The sequence below is a fragment of the Trachurus japonicus genome, chromosome 11 (genome assembly GCF_045865225.1).
Source record: "Trachurus japonicus isolate A0001 chromosome 11, Traja_1.0".
Taxonomy (NCBI): Eukaryota; Metazoa; Chordata; class Actinopteri; order Carangiformes; family Carangidae; genus Trachurus; species Trachurus japonicus.
The window spans coordinates 4264032-4287409 of NC_140917.1; the positions used below are offsets into that span (position 1 = coordinate 4264032).

The 23378-nt window shown below is 42.8% G+C and overlaps 2 protein-coding genes across 2 annotated transcripts in view; both read right to left on the bottom strand.

Moving 5' to 3' along the window:
• The window catches only part of mbpa (myelin basic protein a), a 354691-nt gene extending 332828 nt beyond the window's left edge, over positions 1-21863 (bottom strand). Inside the window, exon 1 of the mRNA XM_085790737.1 lies at positions 21843-21863. The gene's annotated coding sequence lies outside the window, so the exon portion shown is untranslated. The remainder of the gene's footprint in view (positions 1-21842) is intronic.
• Positions 232-19231, bottom strand: eppk1 (epiplakin 1). The gene is given in 4 exon segments (XM_085790724.1): positions 232-6596; positions 6599-15580; positions 16196-16306; positions 19109-19231. Coding segments are annotated over 2 exon segments (14487 nt in total). The 5' UTR covers positions 15576-15580; positions 16196-16306; positions 19109-19231; the 3' UTR covers positions 232-1086.
• Positions 21864-23378: the final 1515 nt, after the last annotated feature.

Genomic DNA, 23378 nt, shown 5'->3' on the forward strand with positions numbered 1-23378 from the left:
GGCAGATTTGTCTTGGAAGTATATTTCAACCAAATATTTGTCAAACACCTCTCATGCTTTCTGAAAACTTGGAGAATTAAGGCATGATTTTCTTTATTGTTTAATATAATTTATTAGGGATGCTTTAGTTGGACTTAAAGATATTTTGTATGTTGTACTGTACATTGTGTAATTTAAGATAGACCATGATAGAGCAATCTGAACAAAACTATTGAGAAAAAAGACAAGATATAGAATTCATATCTCATTTATTTATTGAAACAGATTAAGAAAGGTTTTACAGTGGTAAAAAAGATAAGTGCATTGTTAGTGCCCAGAATAAGTCAAAACAATCGGTGGTAAACAATATTCACTATAGTCACTTTTTTTTTTTGCTGAAGTGCTGGACAACATGATTAAGGTGGAAAGCAGGCTAAATTAAACTCATCTCATCAGTGCAGAAACATAACAAAAACAACGACAACAAAAAAAAAAACAGAAAAAAAGTGTCATGATTCCAAAACATTTGATATCAGTTACTGCCATGTAAGTAAAGAAGACCGGAAATTGAAAACTCGACTAAAGCTGTAATTCTACTTTGCATTTTTCAATGTTAACTCAGACAGTGAAAGACCAGTAGGCTTTAGAACACATAATTCATAAAAGCATTACATGTGGATTTTTATGTCAAAGTTGGAGGCTTTACTGTGCAGTTTATGAGAGGTTTCGAGCCAATGAATTCTTGAAATCCCCAGGATGGGTTTGTTTTTCTTAATACAGAATCCCAATTTAGACTGTCAGTGCCATAGAGTACCAAAACGACTGTAGTGTTCATGGTCAAAAAAATTAAAACAAAACACCGTTAACACAAATTTTCAATTCTATTGCTCCATTTACTAATCAATGGGAAGCTGTCAGCACAATAAAATGTGCTTTTACAATATTTTTTCCCCATTTTTTATCGAGAACAACCCCAGCTAACCAAAGCTGGAACATTAAAACATGAGCAGTAAGTTATTTTGTGACTGTTGCAATGTGCTTGTGTGCGTGAATGTGATAAAGCAAACAAAAGCCAAAGATTTTGTTTTGATTTTTTGTTTTTTGGTCTTATCGATTCAAGGGGAGTAGGCTAAGACCTGTGATGGGATCAGTGATGCATCTCTCCACCAATTGGAGATAGGTGAGGTTCTCTTTAGTGTTGGGATCAAAGAAGCCCTTGGTGTCATCACCAGAATCAGACAAAATCTGGTTCATTTCCTCATCAAAGTATCCTCTTTGATATGCCACTTGTACCGGCACTCTGTGACTGTGCACTGGGTCAATTATTCCTCCTGTGGCAATTTGAGCTTCAAGGAGACGAATTCCATGATCTTTCACAATGAGATCTTTTTTCAGGGCTTGGAACAAAGAAATTGTCCCTCCAGTGTAGGGGTCCTTGTATCCTGTAACGGCTCTTTCTGCCGACAGCAGTTTGTTTTTCCACTCATTGCCAACCACTCCTTGAGCCACAGCTTCCACCACTGAAAGTTTCTTGTTGTTCACAGGGTCAATGACAAAGCCAGTGGCAGCCTGGGCCTCCAGCAGAACCAAAGAAGTACCAGGAGTCAGAAGACCTTTGCGTCTGGCTTCGTAGATACTCAGGGTCTCTTCAGTGGACTGCAGGTATACTCCTGCAATGCTGTTGGTTCCCTCAAGATACTTGCGAACTGAGTCCATTTCACTCACTTGTGTCACTGAGACTTTTCCAGAGCTGAGATCTTTGTAAAGGTCCTCTGTGATGATTTGTGATTCAAGCAGCTCAGTAGCACTGACATCTTTCCTGATTCCACAGAAGTTTAGATCTTCACATGTCTCTGTGATCATAGTAGTGGTGATGGTAGTTGTCATTTTGGTGTCCACTTGTGTTTGATGTTTAATGATTTCCAGGATAATCTCTAGGAGACGTTCAATTGTGATTGACCCAGACTTGTACTGTTGCACAAGCTCTCTTCTCTTCTCCTCAGTAATGTATTTGGAGTAGAGCAGATCCCACAGAGATACTGTTGTTCCTTGGTATTTGCCTCCTGCTTTGGTTGTTGTTGTAGATTTCAGAATGAGTTTTGTTGCTTCATCAACAAAGAAATAAAACTCACCTTTTTTCACAATGACCAGTAGGCTAAAGCCTGTCATGGGATCAGTGAAACATCTTTCTACCAGTTGGAGATAGGTGAGATTCTCTTGAGTGTTGGGGTCAAAGAAGCCCTTGGTGTCATCACCAGAATCGGACAAAATCTGGTTCATTTCCTCATCAAAGTAACCTCTTTGATATGCCACTTGTACCGGCACTCTGTGACTGTGCACTGGGTCAATTATTCCTCCTGTGGCAATTTGAGCTTCAAGGAGACGAATTCCATGATCTTTCACAATGAGATCTTTTGTTAGGGCTTGGAACAAAGAAATTGTCTTTCCAGTGTAGGGGTCCTTGTATCCTGTGACGGCTCTTTCTGCCGACAGCAGTTTGTTTTTCCACTCATGGCCAACCACTCCTTGAGCCACAGCTTCTTCTACTGAAAGTTTCTTGTTGTTTACAGGGTCAATGACAAAGCCAGTGGCAGCCTGGGCCTCCAGCAGAACCAGAGAAGTACCAGGTTTCAACAGGCCTTTACTTTTGGCTTCGTAGATACTCAGGGTCTCTTCAGTGGACTGCAGGTATACTCCTGCAATGCTGTTGGTTCCCTCAAGATACTTGCGAACTGAGTCCAGTTCACTCACTTGTGTCACTGAGACTTTTCCAGAGCTGAGATCTTTGTAAAGGTCCTCTGTGATGATTTGTGATTCAAGCAGCTCAGTAGCACTGACATCTTTCCTGATTCCACAGAAGTTTAGATCTTCACATGTCTCTGTGATCGTAGTAGTGGTGATGGTCGTTGTCATTTTGGTGTCCACTTGTGTTTGATGCTTAATGATTTCCAGGATAATCTCTAGGAGACGTTCAATTGTGATTGATCCAGACTTGTACTGTTGCACAAGCTCTCTTCTCTTCTCTTCAGTGATGTATTTGGAGTAGAGCAGATCCCACAGAGACACTGTTGTTCCTTGGTACATCCCCCCTGCTTTGGTTGTTGTTTTAGATTTCAGAATGAGTTTTGTGGCCTCATCAACAAAGAAATAAAACTCACCTTTTTTCACAATGACCAGTAAGCTAAAGCCTGTCATGGGATCAGTGAAACATCGTTCCACCAGTTGGAGATAGGTGAGATTCTCTTGAGTGTTGGGGTCAAAGAAGCCCTTGGTGTCATCATCAGGATCAGACAAAATCTGGTTCATTTCCTCATCAAAGTATCCTCTTTGATATGCCACTTGTACCGGCACTCTGTGACTGTGCACTGGGTCAATTATTCCTCCTGTGGCAATTTGAGCTTCAAGGAGACGAATTCCATGATCTTTCACAATGAGATCTTTTTTCAGGGCTTGGAACAAAGAAATTGTCCCTCCAGTGTAGGGGTCCTTGTATCCTGTAACGGCTCTTTCTGCTGACAGCAGTTTGTTTTTCCACTCATTGCCAACCACTCCTTGAGCCACAGCGTCTTCTACTGAAAGTTTCTTGTTGTTCACTGGGTCAATGACAAAGCCAGTGGCAGCTTGGGCCTCCAGCAGAACCAGAGAAGTACCAGGTTTCAACAGGCCTTTACTTTTGGCTTCGTAGATACTCAGGGTCTCTTCAGTGGACTGCAGGTATACCCCTGCAATGCTGTTGGTTCCCTCAAGATACTTGCGAACTGAGTCCATTTCACTCACTTGTGTCACTGAGACTTTTCCAGAGCTGAGATCTTCATAGAGGTCCTCTGTGATGATTTGTGATTCAAGCAGCTCAGTAGCACTGACATCTTTCCTGATTCCACAGAAGTTTAGATCTTCACATGTCTTTGTCATTGTAGTAGTGGTGATGGTAGTTGTTGTCTTTGTGTCCACTTGTGTTTGATGCTTAATGATTTCCAGGATAATCTCTAGGAGACGTTCAATTGTGATTGATCCAGACTTGTACTGTTGCACAAGCTCTCTTCTCTTCTCTTCAGTGATGTATTTGGAGTAGAGCAGATCCCACAGAGACACTGTTGTTCCCTGGTATTTGCCTCCTGCTTTGGTTGTTGTTGTAGATTTCAGAATGAGTTTTGTGGCCTCATCAACAAAGAAATAAAGCTCACCTTTTTTCACGATGACTAGTAGGCTAAAACCTGTGATGGGATCAGTGAAGCATCTTTCTACCAGTTGGAGATAGGTGAGGTTCTCTTTAGTGTTGGGGTCAAAGAAGCCCTTGGTGTCATCACCAGGATCAGACAAAATCTGGTTCATTTCCTCATCAAAGTATCCTCTATCATATGCCACTTGTACCGGCACTCTGTGACTGTGCAATGGGTCAATTATTCCTCCTGTGGCAATTTGAGCTTCAAGGAGACGGATTCCATGATCTTTCACAATGAGATCTTTTGTTAGGGCTTGGAACAAAGAAATTGTCTTTCCAGTGTAGGGGTCCTTGTATCCTGTCACGGCTCTTTCTGCCGACAGCAGTTTGTTTTTCCACTCATTGCCAACCACTCCTTGAGCCACAGCTTCTTCTACTGAAAGTTTCTTGTTGTTCACAGGGTCAATGACAAAGCCAGTGGCAGCCTGGGCCTCCAGCAGAACCAGAGAAGTACCAGGAGTCAGAAGGCCTTTACCTTTTGCTTCATAGATACTCAGTGTTTCATTGGTGGACTGCAGGTATACTCCTGCAATGCTGTTGGTTCCCTCAAGGTACTTGCGAACTGAGTCCATTTCACTCACTTGTGTCACTGAGACTTTTCCAGAGCTGAGATCTTTGTAAAGGTCCTCTGTGATGATTTGTGATTCAAGCAGCTCAGTAGCGCTGACATCTTTCCTGATTCCACAGAAGTTTAGATCTTCACATGTCTTTGTCATTGTAGTAGTGGTGATGGTAGTTGTCATTTTGGTGTCCACTTGTGTTTGATGCTTAATGATTTCCAGGATAATCTCTAGGAGACGTTCAATTGTGATTGACCCAGACTTGTGCTGTTGCACAAGCTCTCTTCTCTTCTCCTCAGTGATGTATTTGGAGTAGAGCAGGTCCCACAGAGACACTGTTGTTCCTTGGTACATCCCCCCTGCTTTGGTTGTTGTTTTAGATTTCAGAATGAGTTTTGTGGCCTCATCAACAAAGAAATAAAACTCACCTTTTTTCACAATGACCAGTAAGCTAAAGCCTGTCATGGGATCAGTGAAACATCGTTCCACCAGTTGGAGATAGGTGAGATTCTCTTGAGTGTTGGGGTCAAAGAAGCCCTTGGTGTCATCATCAGGATCAGACAAAATCTGGTTCATTTCCTCATCAAAGTATCCTCTTTGATATGCCACTTGTACCGGCACTCTGTGACTGTGCACTGGGTCAATTATTCCTCCTGTGGCAATTTGAGCTTCAAGGAGACGAATTCCATGATCTTTCACAATGAGATCTTTTTTCAGGGCTTGGAACAAAGAAATTGTCCCTCCAGTGTAGGGGTCCTTGTATCCTGTAACGGCTCTTTCTGCCGACAGCAGTTTGTTTTTCCACTCATTGCCAACCACTCCTTGAGCCACAGCGTCTTCTACTGAAAGTTTCTTGTTGTTCACTGGGTCAATGACAAAGCCAGTGGCAGCCTGGGCCTCCAGCAGAACCAAAGAAGTACCAGGTTTCAACAGGCCTTTACTTTTGGCTTCGTAGATACTCAGGGTCTCTTCAGTGGACTGCAGGTATACCCCTGCAATGCTGTTGGTTCCCTCAAGATACTTGCGAACTGAGTCCATTTCACTCACTTGTGTCACTGAGACTTTTCCAGAGCTGAGATCTTCATAGAGGTCCTCTGTGATGATTTGTGATTCAAGCAGCTCAGTAGCACTGACATCTTTCCTGATTCCACAGAAGTTTAGATCTTCACATGTCTTTGTCATTGTAGTAGTGGTGATGGTAGTTGTTGTCTTTGTGTCCACTTGTGTTTGATGCTTAATGATTTCCAGGATAATCTCTAGGAGACGTTCAATTGTGATTGATCCAGACTTGTACTGTTGCACAAGCTCTCTTCTCTTCTCTTCAGTTATGTATTTGGAGTAGAGCAGATCCCACCGAGATACTGTTGTTCCTTGGTATTTGCCTCCTGCTTTGGTTGTTGTTGTAGATTTCAGAATGAGTTTTGTGGCCTCATCAACAAAGAAATAAAGCTCACCTTTTTTCACAATGACCAGTAGGCTAAAACCTGTGATGGGATCAGTGAAGCATCTTTCTACCAGTTGGAGATAGGTGAGGTTCTCTTTAGTGTTGGGGTCAAAGAAGCCCTTGGTGTCATCACCAGGATCAGACAAAATCTGGTTCATTTCCTCATCAAAGTATCCTCTATCATATGCCACTTGTACCGGCACTCTGTGACTGTGCAATGGGTCAATTATTCCTCCTGTGGCAATTTGAGCTTCAAGGAGACGGATTCCATGATCTTTCACAATGAGATCTTTTGTTAGGGCTTGGAACAAAGAAATTGTCTTTCCAGTGTAGGGGTCCTTGTATCCTGTCACGGCTCTTTCTGCCGACAGCAGTTTGTTTTTCCACTCATGCCAACCACTCCTTGAGCCACAGCTTCTTCTACTGAAAGTTTCTTGTTGTTCACAGGGTCAATGACAAAGCCAGTGGCAGCCTGGGCCTCCAGCAGAACCAGAGAAGTACCAGGAGTCAGAAGGCCTTTACCTTTGGCTTCATAGATACTCAGTGTTTCATTGGTGGACTGCAGGTATACTCCTGCAATGCTGTTGGTTCCCTCAAGGTACTTGCGAACTGAGTCCATTTCACTCACTTGTGTCACTGAGACTTTTCCAGAGCTGAGATCTTTGTAAAGGTCCTCTGTGATGATTTGTGATTCAAGCAGCTCAGTAGCGCTGACATCTTTCCTGATTCCACAGAAGTTTAGATCTTCACATGTCTTTGTCATTGTAGTAGTGGTGATGGTAGTTGTCATTTTGGTGTCCACTTGTGTTTGATGCTTAATGATTTCCAGGATAATCTCTAGGAGACGTTCAATTGTGATTGACCCAGACTTGTGCTGTTGCACAAGCTCTCTTCTCTTCTCCTCAGTGATGTATTTGGAGTAGAGCAGGTCCCACAGAGACACTGTTGTTCCTTGGTACATCCCCCCTGCTTTGGTTGTTGTTTTAGATTTCAGAATGAGTTTTGTGGCCTCATCAACAAAGAAATAAAACTCACCTTTTTTCACAATGACCAGTAAGCTAAAGCCTGTCATGGGATCAGTGAAACATCGTTCCACCAGTTGGAGATAGGTGAGATTCTCTTGAGTGTTGGGGTCAAAGAAGCCCTTGGTGTCATCATCAGGATCAGACAAAATCTGGTTCATTTCCTCATCAAAGTATCCTCTTTGATATGCCACTTGTACCGGCACTCTGTGACTGTGCACTGGGTCAATTATTCCTCCTGTGGCAATTTGAGCTTCAAGGAGACGAATTCCATGATCTTTCACAATGAGATCTTTTTTCAGGGCTTGGAACAAAGAAATTGTCCCTCCAGTGTAGGGGTCCTTGTATCCTGTAACGGCTCTTTCTGCCGACAGCAGTTTGTTTTTCCACTCATTGCCAACCACTCCTTGAGCCACAGCGTCTTCTACTGAAAGTTTCTTGTTGTTCACTGGGTCAATGACAAAGCCAGTGGCAGCTTGGGCCTCCAGCAGAACCAGAGAAGTACCAGGTTTCAACAGGCCTTTACTTTTGGCTTCGTAGATACTCAGGGTCTCTTCAGTGGACTGCAGGTATACCCCTGCAATGCTGTTGGTTCCCTCAAGATACTTGCGAACTGAGTCCATTTCACTCACTTGTGTCACTGAGACTTTTCCAGAGCTGAGATCTTCATAGAGGTCCTCTGTGATGATTTGTGATTCAAGCAGCTCAGTAGCACTGACATCTTTCCTGATTCCACAGAAGTTTAGATCTTCACATGTCTTTGTCATTGTAGTAGTGGTGATGGTAGTTGTTGTCTTTGTGTCCACTTGTGTTTGATGCTTAATGATTTCCAGGATAATCTCTAGGAGACGTTCAATTGTGATTGATCCAGACTTGTACTGTTGCACAAGCTCTCTTCTCTTCTCTTCAGTGATGTATTTGGAGTAGAGCAGATCCCACAGAGACACTGTTGTTCCCTGGTATTTGCCTCCTGCTTTGGTTGTTGTTGTAGATTTCAGAATGAGTTTTGTGGCCTCATCAACAAAGAAATAAAGCTCACCTTTTTTCACAATGACTAGTAGGCTAAAACCTGTGATGGGATCAGTGAAGCATCTTTCTACCAGTTGGAGATAGGTGAGGTTCTCTTTAGTGTTGGGGTCAAAGAAGCCCTTGGTGTCATCACCAGGATCAGACAAAATCTGGTTCATTTCCTCATCAAAGTATCCTCTATCATATGCCACTTGTACCGGCACTCTGTGACTGTGCAATGGGTCAATTATTCCTCCTGTGGCAATTTGAGCTTCAAGGAGACGGATTCCATGATCTTTCACAATGAGATCTTTTGTTAGGGCTTGGAACAAAGAAATTGTCTTTCCAGTGTAGGGGTCCTTGTATCCTGTCACGGCTCTTTCTGCCGACAGCAGTTTGTTTTTCCACTCACTGCCAACCACTCCTTGAGCCACAGCTTCTTCTACTGAAAGTTTCTTGTTGTTCACAGGGTCAATGACAAAGCCAGTGGCAGCCTGGGCCTCCAGCAGAACCAGAGAAGTACCAGGAGTCAGAAGGCCTTTACCTTTGGCTTCATAGATACTCAGTGTTTCATTGGTGGACTGCAGGTATACTCCTGCAATGCTGTTGGTTCCCTCAAGGTACTTGCGAACTGAGTCCATTTCACTCACTTGTGTCACTGAGACTTTTCCAGAGCTGAGATCTTTGTAAAGGTCCTCTGTGATGATTTGTGATTCAAGCAGCTCAGTAGCGCTGACATCTTTCCTGATTCCACAGAAGTTTAGATCTTCACATGTCTTTGTCATTGTAGTAGTGGTGATGGTAGTTGTCATTTTGGTGTCCACTTGTGTTTGATGCTTAATGATTTCCAGGATAATCTCTAGGAGACGTTCAATTGTGATTGACCCAGACTTGTGCTGTTGCACAAGCTCTCTTCTCTTCTCCTCAGTGATGTATTTGGAGTAGAGCAGGTCCCACAGAGACACTGTTGTTCCTTGGTACATCCCCCCTGCTTTGGTTGTTGTTTTAGATTTCAGAATGAGTTTTGTGGCCTCATCAACAAAGAAATAAAACTCACCTTTTTTCACAATGACCAGTAAGCTAAAGCCTGTCATGGGATCAGTGAAACATCGTTCCACCAGTTGGAGATAGGTGAGATTCTCTTGAGTGTTGGGGTCAAAGAAGCCCTTGGTGTCATCATCAGGATCAGACAAAATCTGGTTCATTTCCTCATCAAAGTATCCTCTTTGATATGCCACTTGTACCGGCACTCTGTGACTGTGCACTGGGTCAATTATTCCTCCTGTGGCAATTTGAGCTTCAAGGAGACGAATTCCATGATCTTTCACAATGAGATCTTTTTTCAGGGCTTGGAACAAAGAAATTGTCCCTCCAGTGTAGGGGTCCTTGTATCCTGTAACGGCTCTTTCTGCCGACAGCAGTTTGTTTTTCCACTCATTGCCAACCACTCCTTGAGCCACAGCGTCTTCTACTGAAAGTTTCTTGTTGTTCACTGGGTCAATGACAAAGCCAGTGGCAGCCTGGGCCTCCAGCAGAACCAGAGAAGTACCAGGTTTCAACAGGCCTTTACTTTTGGCTTCGTAGATACTCAGGGTCTCTTCAGTGGACTGCAGGTATACCCCTGCAATGCTGTTGGTTCCCTCAAGATACTTGCGAACTGAGTCCATTTCACTCACTTGTGTCACTGAGACTTTTCCAGAGCTGAGATCTTCATAGAGGTCCTCTGTGATGATTTGTGATTCAAGCAGCTCAGTAGCACTGACATCTTTCCTGATTCCACAGAAGTTTAGATCTTCACATTTCTTTGTCATTGTAGTAGTGGTGATGGTAGTTGTTGTCTTTGTGTCCACTTGTGTTTGATGCTTAATGATTTCCAGGATAATCTCTAGGAGACGTTCAATTGTGATTGACCCAGACTTGTGCTGTTTCACAAGCTCTCTTCTCTTCTCCTCAGTGATGTATTTGGAGTAGAGCAGATCCCACAGAGAGACTGTTGTTCCTTGGTACATCCCCCCTGCTTTGGTTGTTGTTTTAGATTTCAGAATGAGTTTTGTGGCCTCATCAACAAAGAAATAAAACTCGCCTTTCTTTACAATAGACAGTAAGTTAAGGCCTGTGATTGGGTCAATGACACATCTCTCCACCAGTTGGAGATAGGTGAGGTTCTCTTTGGTGTTGGGATCAAAGAAGCCCTTGGTGTCATCATCAGGATCAGACAAAATCTGGTTCATTTCCTCGTCAAAGTATCCTCTATCATATGCCACTTGTACCGGCACTCTGTGACTGTGCACTGGGTCAATTATTCCTCCTGTGGCAATTTGAGCTTCAAGGAGACGAATTCCATGATCTTTCACAATGAGATCTTTTTTCAAAGCCTGGAACAAAGAAATTATGTCTCCAGTGTAGGGGTCTTTGTAGCCTGTAACAGCCCTCTCTGCTGAAAGCAGTTTGTTTTTCCACTCACTGCCAACCACTCCTTGAGCCACAGCTTCCTCCACTGAAAGTTTCTTGTTATTCACTGGGTCAATGACAAATCCAGTTGCTGCTTGTGCCTCTAACAGCACAAGAGAAGTGCCAGGGGTAAGCAGGCCTTTGGATCTGGCTTCATAGATGCTCATCACTTTCCTTGTGGATTCAACTCTGACTCCTGCTATGCAGTTTGTAGCTCCAAGATATTTTTGAATTGATTCCATGTTGTTAACTTTCTCTACACTGATTTCTCCTTGTATGATCTGTGTAAAGAGCTCCTGTGAGATTATCTGTGACTCATACAACTCACTGGCTGTGACCCGCTTCCTCAACCCTTTGAACTTCTTTTCTTTTGATGACACCTCTGTAATGATAGCTCTGAGTATTTCAATGATTTCCTCTACTTTCATGGCTCCTGACTTGTATTGCTGAATGAGCTGCTTCCTCTTTTGCTCTGATATGTACTCAGAGACCAGTACCTCCCACAGTGTCACTGATTTGTCTTGAAATTTCCCTGCATTCATGGCAATAGTTTTGTTTTTGAATGCAAGCTCAATTTGGTCATCTGTGTGGAATACACGGCATTTCTCTTCATACAAGGGCAGCAGAAGCAGCCCAGTTTTGGGATCTTTTTCACATTGTTTTATCAGCTGGAGGTAAGAGATGTTCTCTTTGGTATTTGGGTCAAAGAATCCCTTGGCATCATCAGTGGGGTTTGATAAAATGTTCCCTATTTCTTCATCAAGATATCCCTTCTTGATAGCAATGTGGATGGGTAGCCTGTGGCTTTGATTTGGGTCAATAATTCCTCCAGTTGCTATCTGTGCCTCAAGTAGACGACTGCCATCACTTCTCTGAAGAAGTTGTTCATTCATAGCTTCAAACAGTGAAATGCTTGCATCCGTATATGGGTCTTGATAGCCAGTGACAGCTCGTTCAGCAGAGAGAAGGCTCTCGTGGACATCTGGTCCAATTACTTTCTCTCCCACAGCCTCATCAACAGTATAAAACTTGTTTTTTAGAGGATCAATCACCCACCCTGTGGCTGCCTGTGCTTCAAGCAGAAGAAGTGCAATGCCAGGTGTTAACAGATTTAGCTGTTTTGCTTCATATATGCTCATCACTTTCTGTGACGGATGAAGTTTCACACCAGCAATGCTTCCAGTTCCCCTCAGGTATCCTCTCACAGATTCACGTTCGGTTACTGCTTCAAAAGTGAGTTTTTCTTCCTCTATTTGTTTGAATGTGTCTGCATTGATGATATCAGAATCCAGTAGTTGTTGAACAAAGACAGGCTTCCTCAGGCCCATTGTCATTTTGGGCTTTTTGCTCTTCTCCAGTTTTTCAATGGTGGAAATCACTAGTGTGATTATAGTTTGGGTGGTAATCTTCTTTGCTCTGAATTTTTCAATGAAATCAAGCTGCTCCTCTTCAGTGAAATACCTGGAGTGTATCAGGTCCCATAAAGACACTGATTTTCCTGAGTAGCATCCTACTAACACGTTCACAGTTGTCTTCCCAAACTCACTCTTTATCTCTGTGTCAGTATACATTTTTGCTTTTGCTCCAGTAGCGGTTGGTCTGTCATTCAGTGGCAGGAGAAACAGTCCTGTTTCCTTGTCTTTTAAACATCTGCCCAACATCTCCATGTATGTCAGATTTTCTTGTGTCTTTGGGTCAAAGAATCCCTTTGTGTCATCACTTGGGTCTGTCAGGATTTGATTGAGTTCTGCATCAAAATAGCCTTTCTTGTATGCAACCTCGAGGGGTAGATGAAGACACTTCAAGGGATCAATGATCCCACCTGTAGCAATCTGGGCCTCAAGTAAACGAATGCCATGCTGCTTGACAATCAAATCCTTTTTCAAGGCTTGAAAAAGTGAGATCTTCTGACCAGTGTATGGATCTGTGTAACCAGTGACCGCCCTTTCTGCAGACAAAAGCTTTTCATACATCTGTGGACCAATTGTGTTTTCTCTGAGAGCTTCTTCCACTGTAAGCTTTTTGTTTTTCATAGGGTCAACAATGAATCCTGTGGCTGCCTGTGCTTCGAGGAGGCAATGGGCAGTGCCAGGCGTAAGAATACCAATTTTCTGTGCCTCATAGATGCTCAGCTTCTGATTGGAGGGTTGCAGAATCACGCCACCCACGCAACTTTTTCCCTGTATGTAGTCTCTCACACTGTCCATTTTCAGCACATCAGTGCTTTTCAGCTGTCCATCAATCAGACTGTTGTATGTTGCTTCATTCAGAATCCCAAGATCCAGAAGATCCATGACAGAGACCTCTCCTCTGAGACCCTTAAAGTTCAACTCTTCTTGCTGTTTGATCTCCTTCTTCTCAATGATCTGTACAATTGTGATGGTGAGTTGCTCAATTGTGATTTTTCTTGATTTGAAGAGCTTGAAAAACTCCTGACGTTTGTCTTCAGACAGGTACTCTGAGTTGATCAGGTCCCACAGTGTTGTGTGCTTGCCCTTGAACCTTCCATACTTAACTGTAACTGTTGTTTTGAATGTTTCACGAAGATTATCATCAATTTTAATTTTGTGACTTTTGCCTTTAAGTGGCAAGAGACACAGACCTGTGCTGGGATCTGTGACACATCTGGCCATGAGCTGCAAGTAGGTCAGGTTGTCATGAGTGTTGGGGTCAAAGAATCCTTTGGTGTCATCACTTGGATCACTCAGGATCTGATCCATCTCCTTATTGAAGTATCCCCTCTTGTAGGCCACCTGGACAGGAATTCGATGGCTATTCACTGGGTCAATGATCCCTCCAGTGGCAATTTGTGCCTCCAGGAGACGAATTCCATGGTCTTGCAGAATGAGGTCTTTCTGCATTGCTTGGAACAAGGAGATTTTTTTGCCATCAGATGGGTCGATGTACCCAGTAACTGCTTTCTCTGCTGAGCGCAGCTTTTGACAGACATCAGGCCCCACAATTTTTGCTTTGACAGCATCATCCACTGAAAACTTCCTGTTTCCAATGGGGTCAATAATGAACCCTGTTGCTGCCTGTGCCTCCAGAAGAATTAGAGCAGTTCCTGGCATCAGCTTTCCTTTCTGTTTAGCCTGGTAGATGGTCATGATTTGTGAATCAGGGAGCAGGACACCTGCAATACTGTTTTTCCCCTGCAGGTACACATTTACATTTTCATCTTCCATCACTTCTTTCACTGATGTTTTCCCCTTCTTCAGATCCTCCAGGACCTCCTTGCTTATGATTTCTGCGTCCACAAGTTGGTTGGCTGTGACACATTCTCTGATGCCTTCAAAGACAACTTTAGTTGTTTTCACTGACTTCTCTATGACTTCCATAACTATTTTAATGATCACAGAGATAGTGTACTTCCCTTCTCTAAACTTCTGAATGATGTCTTGCCTTTGCTGTTCTTCAAAGTATTCTGACATCAGCAGTTCCCACAGAGATACTGTCATCCCCATGTACTTCCCACATGTCACTTTCACTTTGGTCTCCTTAAGAGCCTTTTTACTTTTGAAGTCAATGAAGTTGAAGTTCAGACTGCCAGATTTGTCATGGAATGGGAGGAGACACAGTCCGGTGGCAGGATCAGTGACACATCGTTCCATCAGCTGAAGATAGGTAAGATTATCTTCTGTGTTAGGGTCAAAAAACCCTTTTGTGTCATCCCCTGAATCCTCTAGTATGGCATTCATTTCCTCATTAAAGCAGCCTCTCTGGAAGGCCACTTCAGTCGGCAGTCTGTGACTGTAGATTGGGTCTATTATTCCACCAGTAGCAATTTGCGCCTCGAGCAGGCGGATACCGTGATCCTTGACAATGAGGTCTTTTGACAGTGCTTGGAACAGGGATATGGTTTTACCTGTGTATGGGTCTTTGTATCCAGTAACTGCTCTCTCAGCTGAACGCAGCTTTGCATGATACTCTGGACCCACAAGTTTGTTTTTGATGGCTTCGTCCACAGTGTAAGTTTTATTTTCTATTGGATCAATCACAAATCCAGTCGCAGCTTGAGCTTCCAGTAGAATTAGGGCTGTTCCGGGCATCAGTATGCGTTGTTTCATGGCTTCGTAAATGCTCATTTTCTGATTGGTTGAAAGTATAGCAATGCCCGCAATACTACTGCTTCCCTGCAGGTATTCTTTCACATTTTCCCTCAGCAACACTTCCTTTGTTGTGATCTTTCCCTTCTGTAGGTCTTCAAATGTTTCTTTGTCGATGATCTTTGAGTCAAGGAGTTCAGTGGAGGAGAGGCATTTTCTCAGACCTTTGAATGTGATGCAGACAGGAAGGAGCAGCAGGTCTGTGTCAGGCTCGACAGTGCATTTCTCCAGGAGGCTTTGGTAGTTGAGATTTTCTTGTGAAGTCGGATCGTAGAATACTTTGAGCTCTGACATTTGGTCATTGAGCAGGTCTTTCTCGTAGTAGCCCCTTTGAATGGCCAATTCAGTTGAAATCTTTTTCTTCTCAATGGGATCAAACAGGCCTTGTGTGGCTATCTGTGCCTCCAACAGCCTGAATCCATAATCTCTTGGGACTACATCTTTTTGCATAGCTTGGAATACAGATATTGTTTGGTCAGTGTAGGGGTCTACGTAGCCAGTGATGACTTGCTCTGCTTTTAGCAGTTTCTCTTTCATCTCTGGCCCAACTACTCCCTGTTTAACAGCATCTTCAACGGGAAGTATTTTGTTGTTGATCACGTCGATGATGCCCCCTGTGGCAGCTTGAGCTTCAAGCATGGCTAATGCTGTTCCTGGTTTAAGCAAGCGTTTTTTCATGGCTTGATATATGGTTATCTTCTCCTTTGTATTCTCCAGAAATATACCAGCCAGAGGCCTGTGGACTCCTGTGTTCCCATTTTGATTCATTGCTTGACCGTCCATCTTGACCTGGAGATAATACATAAAGATAATACAAAAACAGTTTCTTAAATCGGACGTGGATATTGCATGCACCATCTTTAATTAACATTATCATTATTTTCTTTCACAAGCTGATAGTGTTAGTATGTGAGTTTTACAAGCTTTTGAGAAATTCCTAGTAGCCAGTTTAATAGGTCCCAATGGCTTAAAATAAAACAGCCAGTACAATATCCCTGCAACAATTCTCTCCTTTGTTAAGGTATAGTGTTTATTAAGTTGTAAACAGATTTGGGGCTGCTGGACTGTGTTGTGTTATAGTGAGATGTATTTCTAGTTCATATAATTAAGTATATTAGAACCAGCTCTGTGTGTTATTTATTTATTTTTTTAGTATGCATTATTCCATGTTCTAGAGTGTATATGTGTATAAAACGGCAGGGTGTGATGCATGAATGAGTTACCCATAGTTTCCCAACACCAAACTCATGATTTCCTGACATCTTAGAAGCATTGCAAAATCAAAGTTGAAATACATTTCTAAGTAACAGGTTTGTTTTACGCCCTTTGAATAACAGAACTAAATTTCAGCGGCACAGATATGTTTTAAACATGATTCATCTTCAAAGAACAAACCTCGATTTCCTGACTCTGTTGGAAGCCTCAGGTCCTTGGATGCTTCAAGCTTTTCCAAAATCCCGGATAAAGACCGAAGGTAGTCGGGCCTGTACAGTCAGGGACTTTGAAACTCCAGCCTGAAAAAGCAAAGTAAGTTTTGTTCTCATTTCTCTCCTTTGCAAACATGTCATCATTATTGTTTTATTATGTACAGTATGTATGAAAGTTATGGGTTAAATCCCGGGCCTGAGGCCTTTCTGTGTGATCCAATCCAATCCAATCCATTTTATTCATAAAATACAATTTAGATAAACACAAAGGTTCCCAAAATGATGTACAGTAAAATAAAACCATAAAACATACTAAAAGGCAAAACTACTAAAGATTAAAAAACACAATAAAACATAATAAATAAATAAACACACTGCTCAGCCCAGATAAAATATCTGTGCACATAAAAATCAACAGCCTACTGTACGTAGCGTGAAAAGCCAAAGAAAAGAGGAGTGTGAATGTGTGTGGCTGTTGTATAGATAGATAAGTGTGTCAGCCCTGTGATAAACTGGTGACCTGTTTAGGGTGAACCACACCCAGTGTAGGTTTATGATATTTTATTTCTTTCAGTTTTAAACTTAAGGCGGAAAGTATCTCACAAGTATGTCAAGATAAAATTTATGGAGAAAAAAACAAAAACAAATCAGGACATCCAGAAAACTTCCACTGTCTCTTGATGAACTCTACAGTCTCATGCTCCTTCAGTGGCAGTGAAGTCAATACAGAACACTTTAACCTAGAGAAAGAAACTAACAAAATGTTCCAGCCCTGTCACGTACATATAAATAAAAAAAACTATCAGGAAAAAACCAGTAGCTCTTTCCACCCCCTCTGATGATAGGCCAGTAGCTGTTTTTATGTGATACATGATGTCATCGCTGCACGGAGGAGTGAACATAATCAGTCTCTGGAAGTGGGAAAAAAAAAAGGGGTGTAGAGAGAAACGAAACCAGCAAGTTCACAAACTGTCTCTGAGGCCGTAAATCAGGACAACAGACAAGTTACAATGTGAATATTATTACCTCCACATGTCAGTCTGGGAACGGTGTCAGAAAATCAACTTAATTAGCTGCAGTGCAGGGGGTAAAAACCATCAGCTGCTACTGAAGTATTTTTCACAGAAGCTTGTGAGGACTGTGCAGTTAAAAATAGTCTCTCCTGGCATTTATAAACCCAGTGGACTAAAGGTGTGTACTGTTTTCTCTACATGCAATGCAAGACCTGCGAGGTCACTTCACTGCAGTTGCGACATTGTGACTTGTGAGAATCTACTGTACAACTGAATAACACAAACATGTGCACGTACAAAACGGACTGAAACACTTGAAACAGCAGGACGATGGTGCTGCGTTTTCTCGGCCTGCAGCTGCCGAAGCTGCTGCTGTTTGAGCGTCCCCCACTTTGTAAATGTTTAACCCTTTTTTTAAAGATCCTAAACATTCACTTACATTTACCACACGCTGCAGGTTTGCTTATCTCACCCGTCCTGGAGCATCAACTGTTCTCAGTCGACTCTCAGTCCTCAGGCAAATACACTCTCCTGCCCCGAAGGAGATAGTGAATGAGTTTTACATACCCACTTCTAAAGATTGATAATGGACATTAAATATTGAAATACAAGGAGGTTTCACTTTGTTATATACACAGTTTGTCCTTTTCAGGTTCCCCTGCTTCATCTGACACCGTCCCAAACAATATAGTCCTGTTCTAACATCCTCTGTCTGAACACAGCAACACAGCTCAGTGACAGTGTCAACAAAACCTGAATGTTACAGGCACCATGTGCACAGCCTCACACTTATAATAAAGTAACCACCCAGTTTTAATGTACAGCTGATTATTTCATACCAGCTGGGGGTGTGACTAATGGTTAAGCTGCCAAGTATTTTCTTCAGGTTAATTGTTGGGTTGTTTAGTTTAACATCAAACAGACCAAAGCAGCAGCAGCAGCTCGTTAAACTTTTGTCACATTTTCACATTAAATACGACTTTGACAAATAATCAAAAATAATAATAATAATAATCAAACCAGCTGCTAAATATTATATCTTCTTATCACTCAACAAATGATTGTAGCTCCAATTCTGATTATCTCACTATTGACTTAATGAGTCATAAACATCAGTATTAATTGATATATCATTTGAAACTACACATATCAATTATATATGCAGATGAATAGTTTGAAAAGAAACTATAATGTTTGGATTAGACAATAAAATTGATTGTCGTTGATTTACATGAGCCTGAGTTGGTTAATTGTCCATGACGCCTCCGTCACGGTCTAGTGTTCATTATGAGCTCACACCCACTTGTGTATATTTGTTTTTTTTAATCCTGTGTGAGTGCTGCTGCAGCGTTTTTGCCGCAGGAAAAGAAGTTAAAGACTCGACAGTGTTAATTTTGTTTCTACACTCAGATGGACATGGATAATCTTGTCAAGTCTTTATCAGTGTGGTGCACTTCTGACATGTTTCAGAAACAATAAAAACAGGAATGAATGAGGTTACGTAAGAGTTTGTGTAGCTGTAGAGCAGGATTACATGTGGGCTGATGTTCAGACCTGACATTGACACACAGGCCTAGTTTTCTGTAAAACTGTGGTCAAAGGTAATCACATAGGAATGTTTGTTTTACTGTTATATCAGGAGGGTGTGGGCGAACGCTACACTGGTTATTTCCACACTTTTGTAGCTTTGTTGAGACTTTCTCTGCCCAGAACAAACCAAACTTCAGATTAACTGTGGTTTCACTTCTGTACCGCACTCCCACAAAGAGCACAAAAAGCCTTTCATTCATCTTTCTTAAGCACTTTCAAACAAACAAAAGAAAACCACAAACTCCTCTGTCAATTCAAACTTTAAAGAAGAAAGTTCAGCTCTTACCTGAGTCCTCAGGAATCCGCTCAGTCTGCAGGTTGATCAGGTCGTTTCAACAGGATCAGCACGGAGACACTGGGAGGGTGGAGTGCTCCGAACATCAGAGGTCGTCCTCCCGGCTCACTGGTCAGATATAGAGCCAGTCCAGCTGTGAAGTCCCTCCTCCTCCTCCTCCTCCTAATTCTCCTCCTCCTGAGGATCAGCCTCCTCTCCTTAGATTCGCTGACTTTAAGGCAGTGGAGCTTCTTTGCTCTGAGCTCAGGATGCCAGGAATTCCTGCAGATTTCCTGCGAGCGTCTCCATTGTGCTCTGAAACAATTCTGGCAGCAGATTGAACGTTTCTAACCAAGCTGCACTATATAGGTGAGGACCTCATGTACAGTAAGAAGTCATCGACCGTTCTTAGTCTTTGCGTGCATGTCGTCTTAAAGATCGTTCTCCTCAAACACCAGGGGGGTTAATTATTTCTCTTTTTACAATGCAGATTCCTTCACTAAATGTCAGACATGATAATACGTACGTTCCTTATCTGACAGGATGAGCCGGCTGCCTCATGATTACGGAGGCCTTCTTCGTCTTTATGCAAGAGCCTCGCTCAGGTTTGGCCGGTTTTCAACTGAACATACCTGGAGCGCAGGAGAGACACATTAACAATGAGAAATCAATTGCATCAATAGGAAAAACAGACAAACCGTCTGGAGTTCTACAAACCAGATGTAAAAGAAAGCATTAGTCAGGCTGTAATGACGACACTGAGGTAAAACATCCTGTGATTCATGTGCAGGTAAAAACAGGTGATAATATCTGATAAAGAAAAGTAACTATCTCCAAAATAAGTCCTCACATAAACCTCACCTGATACAGAAACTCTTAAATAGTTGCACTATTATTGTCTGAGACCCTGTAATCATGGACTTTATCTTCCACAGCATATTTATTGAAGGTGATAAACCTTCAATAAATTCTTGTCTTGTGATTCCAACACTACACAGAGTTGAAAAGGCAGCACGCCCACATGCAGGTCTTCCAATTGAATAATCTCAGTCTAACAAAGTTTCTCATTGTCTCTGACGGCCAAGAAAAATATCACTTTTATTCCAAAGTGGCAGAACAACCAGGCATGGTTCATAGAGTTCGACCAGCTTTATTGTAGTTCTCTCTTTTTTTTTTATTGCGGTGTTTTAGCCAAGTGTGAAAGTGAAGCAGCTGCAGGTTTGAATAGAAAGAATCATGGAGTCGTTGTTTAACTTTTCACGCTGACATGGGAATCAGTGATGAGAAGAGACGAAGAATGAGGAAGCACTCAAATAAAATAAAGACAACAAGAAGAAGCCAGTGTCAGTCAGGTGTGGTGTTTTCTCAACTCAACCAAAAATTTCAGTCAACACCCTTTGACAAATCGAGGGACTTCTTCCCCAAAGCCAAGTTCTCACCTGTAGCTCGCCCTGTCCTCCCACATCATCCCGCTCCGGGTGCCGTGGTTACGGCTGGGCGTGTCGACCACAGCGTTCTAGAGAAAAGAGGTTTTAGGTGGAAGTGGAAGGTTTCATCAGAGACTCTGCTTGGCGTGACCGAAAGCTTAAGATCTCGGATAAGTTGACAAATTCAAAAAAATACGTTTCAGAAGGAGGATGGTCTGGTCCCTCGCTTTATTGTGACTGGTCCCTCGCTTTATTGTGACTGGTCCCTCATTTTATTGTGACCGGTCCCTCGCATTATTGTGACTAGTCCCTTGCTTTTTTGTGACTGGTCCCTCGCTTTATCGTGTCCCCAACTGGTCCCTCGCTTTATTGTGACCGGTCCCTCGCTTTATTGTGACCGGTCCCTCACTTTATCGTGACTGGTCCCTCGCTTTATTGTGACTGGTCCCTCGCTTTATTGTGACCGGTCCCTCGCTTTATTGTGACCGGTCCCTCGCTTGATTGTGTCCCCGGACCAGTCCCTCGCTTTGTTGTGACTGGTCCCTCGCTTTATTGTGACCGGCCCCTTGCTTTGTTGTGACCGGTCCCTCGCTTTATCGTGTCCCCAGACCGGTCCCTCGCTTTATTGTGACCGGTCCCTCGCTTTATTGTGACCGGTCCCTCGCTTTATTGTGACCGGTCCCTCGCTTTATTGTGACCGGTCCCTCACTATATTGTGACCGGTCCCTCGCTTTATTGTGACCGGTCCCTCGCTTTATCGTGTCCCCAACTCGTCCCTCGCTTTATTGTGACTGGTCCCTCGCTTTGTTGTGACCGGTCCCTCGCTTTATCGTGTCCCCAGACCGGTCCCTCGCTTTATTGTGACCGGTCCCTCGCTTTATTGTGACTGGTCCCTCGCTTTATTGTGACCGGTCCCTCGCTTTATTGTGACTGGTCCCTCACTTTATCGTGTCCCCAGAAACACTTCTTGTTGTGTCGGGAAGTTTTTTATCAAACTGATGAAGCTGTTTTATGAATCTGTAGCACTTTTTTGTCATTGAGTGTTTTCTTCAGCTGCAGTGAGTTGATCCTTCAGGGCCACCGTACTTAGCAGTGGGTTTTCAGCCGCCATGCTAACTGGTCAAACTCCAGAATCAGAATCAGAATGAACTTTATGTCGATATGGAGGTACAACGAACCTTAGACCGGGAAGAAACACACTGAAATCTCCCAAAAAACAAATAATAAATCAAAGCAGTAAAAACAGTCTTTCTTCAGAGCATGTTCTCCTTTATACACCCCCCCCCCACACACACACACACACACACTCACACTCACACATGTCAGGCTACAGTACAGTCACTGGGGAGAAGTGCATCAGCAATTCCTAAATAGTGTGTTATTAGTCAGAGTTATTCAGTAATGTGTCTGACGCTGCAGAAAGGCTCCTGACCCGGGGGATCGAACCCTTCCTGCTGTGAACAAACCACTGTACCAAATCTGTATCCTTCATTATAGTGCTATTATTATCCTATTACCTAAAGCTTTGAATTGTCCTTGTGAATGAATGTATGTGTTGAATAGATAAAGTCACTCAGACAGGAGCTTTTATCAGATATTTATTTACTTGTGATGATTTATTTTTGTTATTTTACATGTTTTTATGTCTCATTTTATTTGCACAGATTGATTCAGATGGAGCAGAGAGCTCGTTACATCATGTTTGACCTGAGGAGGAGAAGCGAGAAGTTCAACCATCAGGACTGAGTGACGGCCACAGAAGCTCTGTGCGGATGTGACAGGTCTCTGCAGGCTCAGCCCTGAATGCGCCGGTGCAACAACTGCACTGACACCGCCACCTCTGAACCTGTTTTATGCAAATTATGCTGCGACTTTCACTTGCCAGACATTCTGCAAAATCTTCCAGTCATCTATAAAAACACAGGTTTGGCTTGTTCATCACTTAGAAACTCATTAGTTATAATACAATCACGCCTTTAAATCTGAACCGCGAGCCAACGACCAAACCCAGGATCAGAACTAGAGCATATCATCCCTAAAGGCTCTGGAGCTGATTAACTGTAAATCAGCTGGGTCACCTGTGCAGCTCCTTGCATCACTTATTTTATAGAAAATTTAAAGGTATAATCTGTAGGAATTACCTCCATCTAGCGGTGCGGTTGCATATCTGAACGTATTCTTGATGTTGCATTCAGGTGAAATCGGGCAGACGTTAGACAAACAACAGACGCTGCATGTAACAGGATAAACAAGCGTCTATGTAAACAAGTGGTCCGCCAGCACGAGGCAAAACAACACAGGCGTGACAATATGTTGTCATGGTGATGTCGTATTGTTTACCTGACCCAAGTTTTACCGTCTTTCTCTGGTGGAGTAAAATGACATCCGGTTGGTTTTCCGACGGCCGTCTGCCTGACTGCACCTGAATGCAACACCAGTGGCTCCGTCCTTCCTCACACTACACAGTGGTGACAGTTTTAACAGGCCGAGCCCACAGCTCTGCTCAGTTTCCGTGGTTACCTACGGTCACGCTGCCACTCAACGTAAAAAATGGCGATGCAACATGGCCGCCTCGGTTCAGTGCGTCGCCCTCTTATGTATTTGTGACGACTTGTAACAACTCATTCTAAGGTACCAGAAAGCTTTCATTTGTATGCGGCTGTGATTCCACTTCAGTGAAATACGTATTTATGAAAGACATGTTTGATTTTTGATAATAAAAAGCCAAATAAGTTACACACTGGGGCTTTAACTCTGGGATGCATGAAAGTTTTTCACCAGTGACTTTTTTTTAAATAATTTCAACAGATTTCTGTTTCTACACGGAGGTCAGTGAACTCCCAGAGGAAATATTC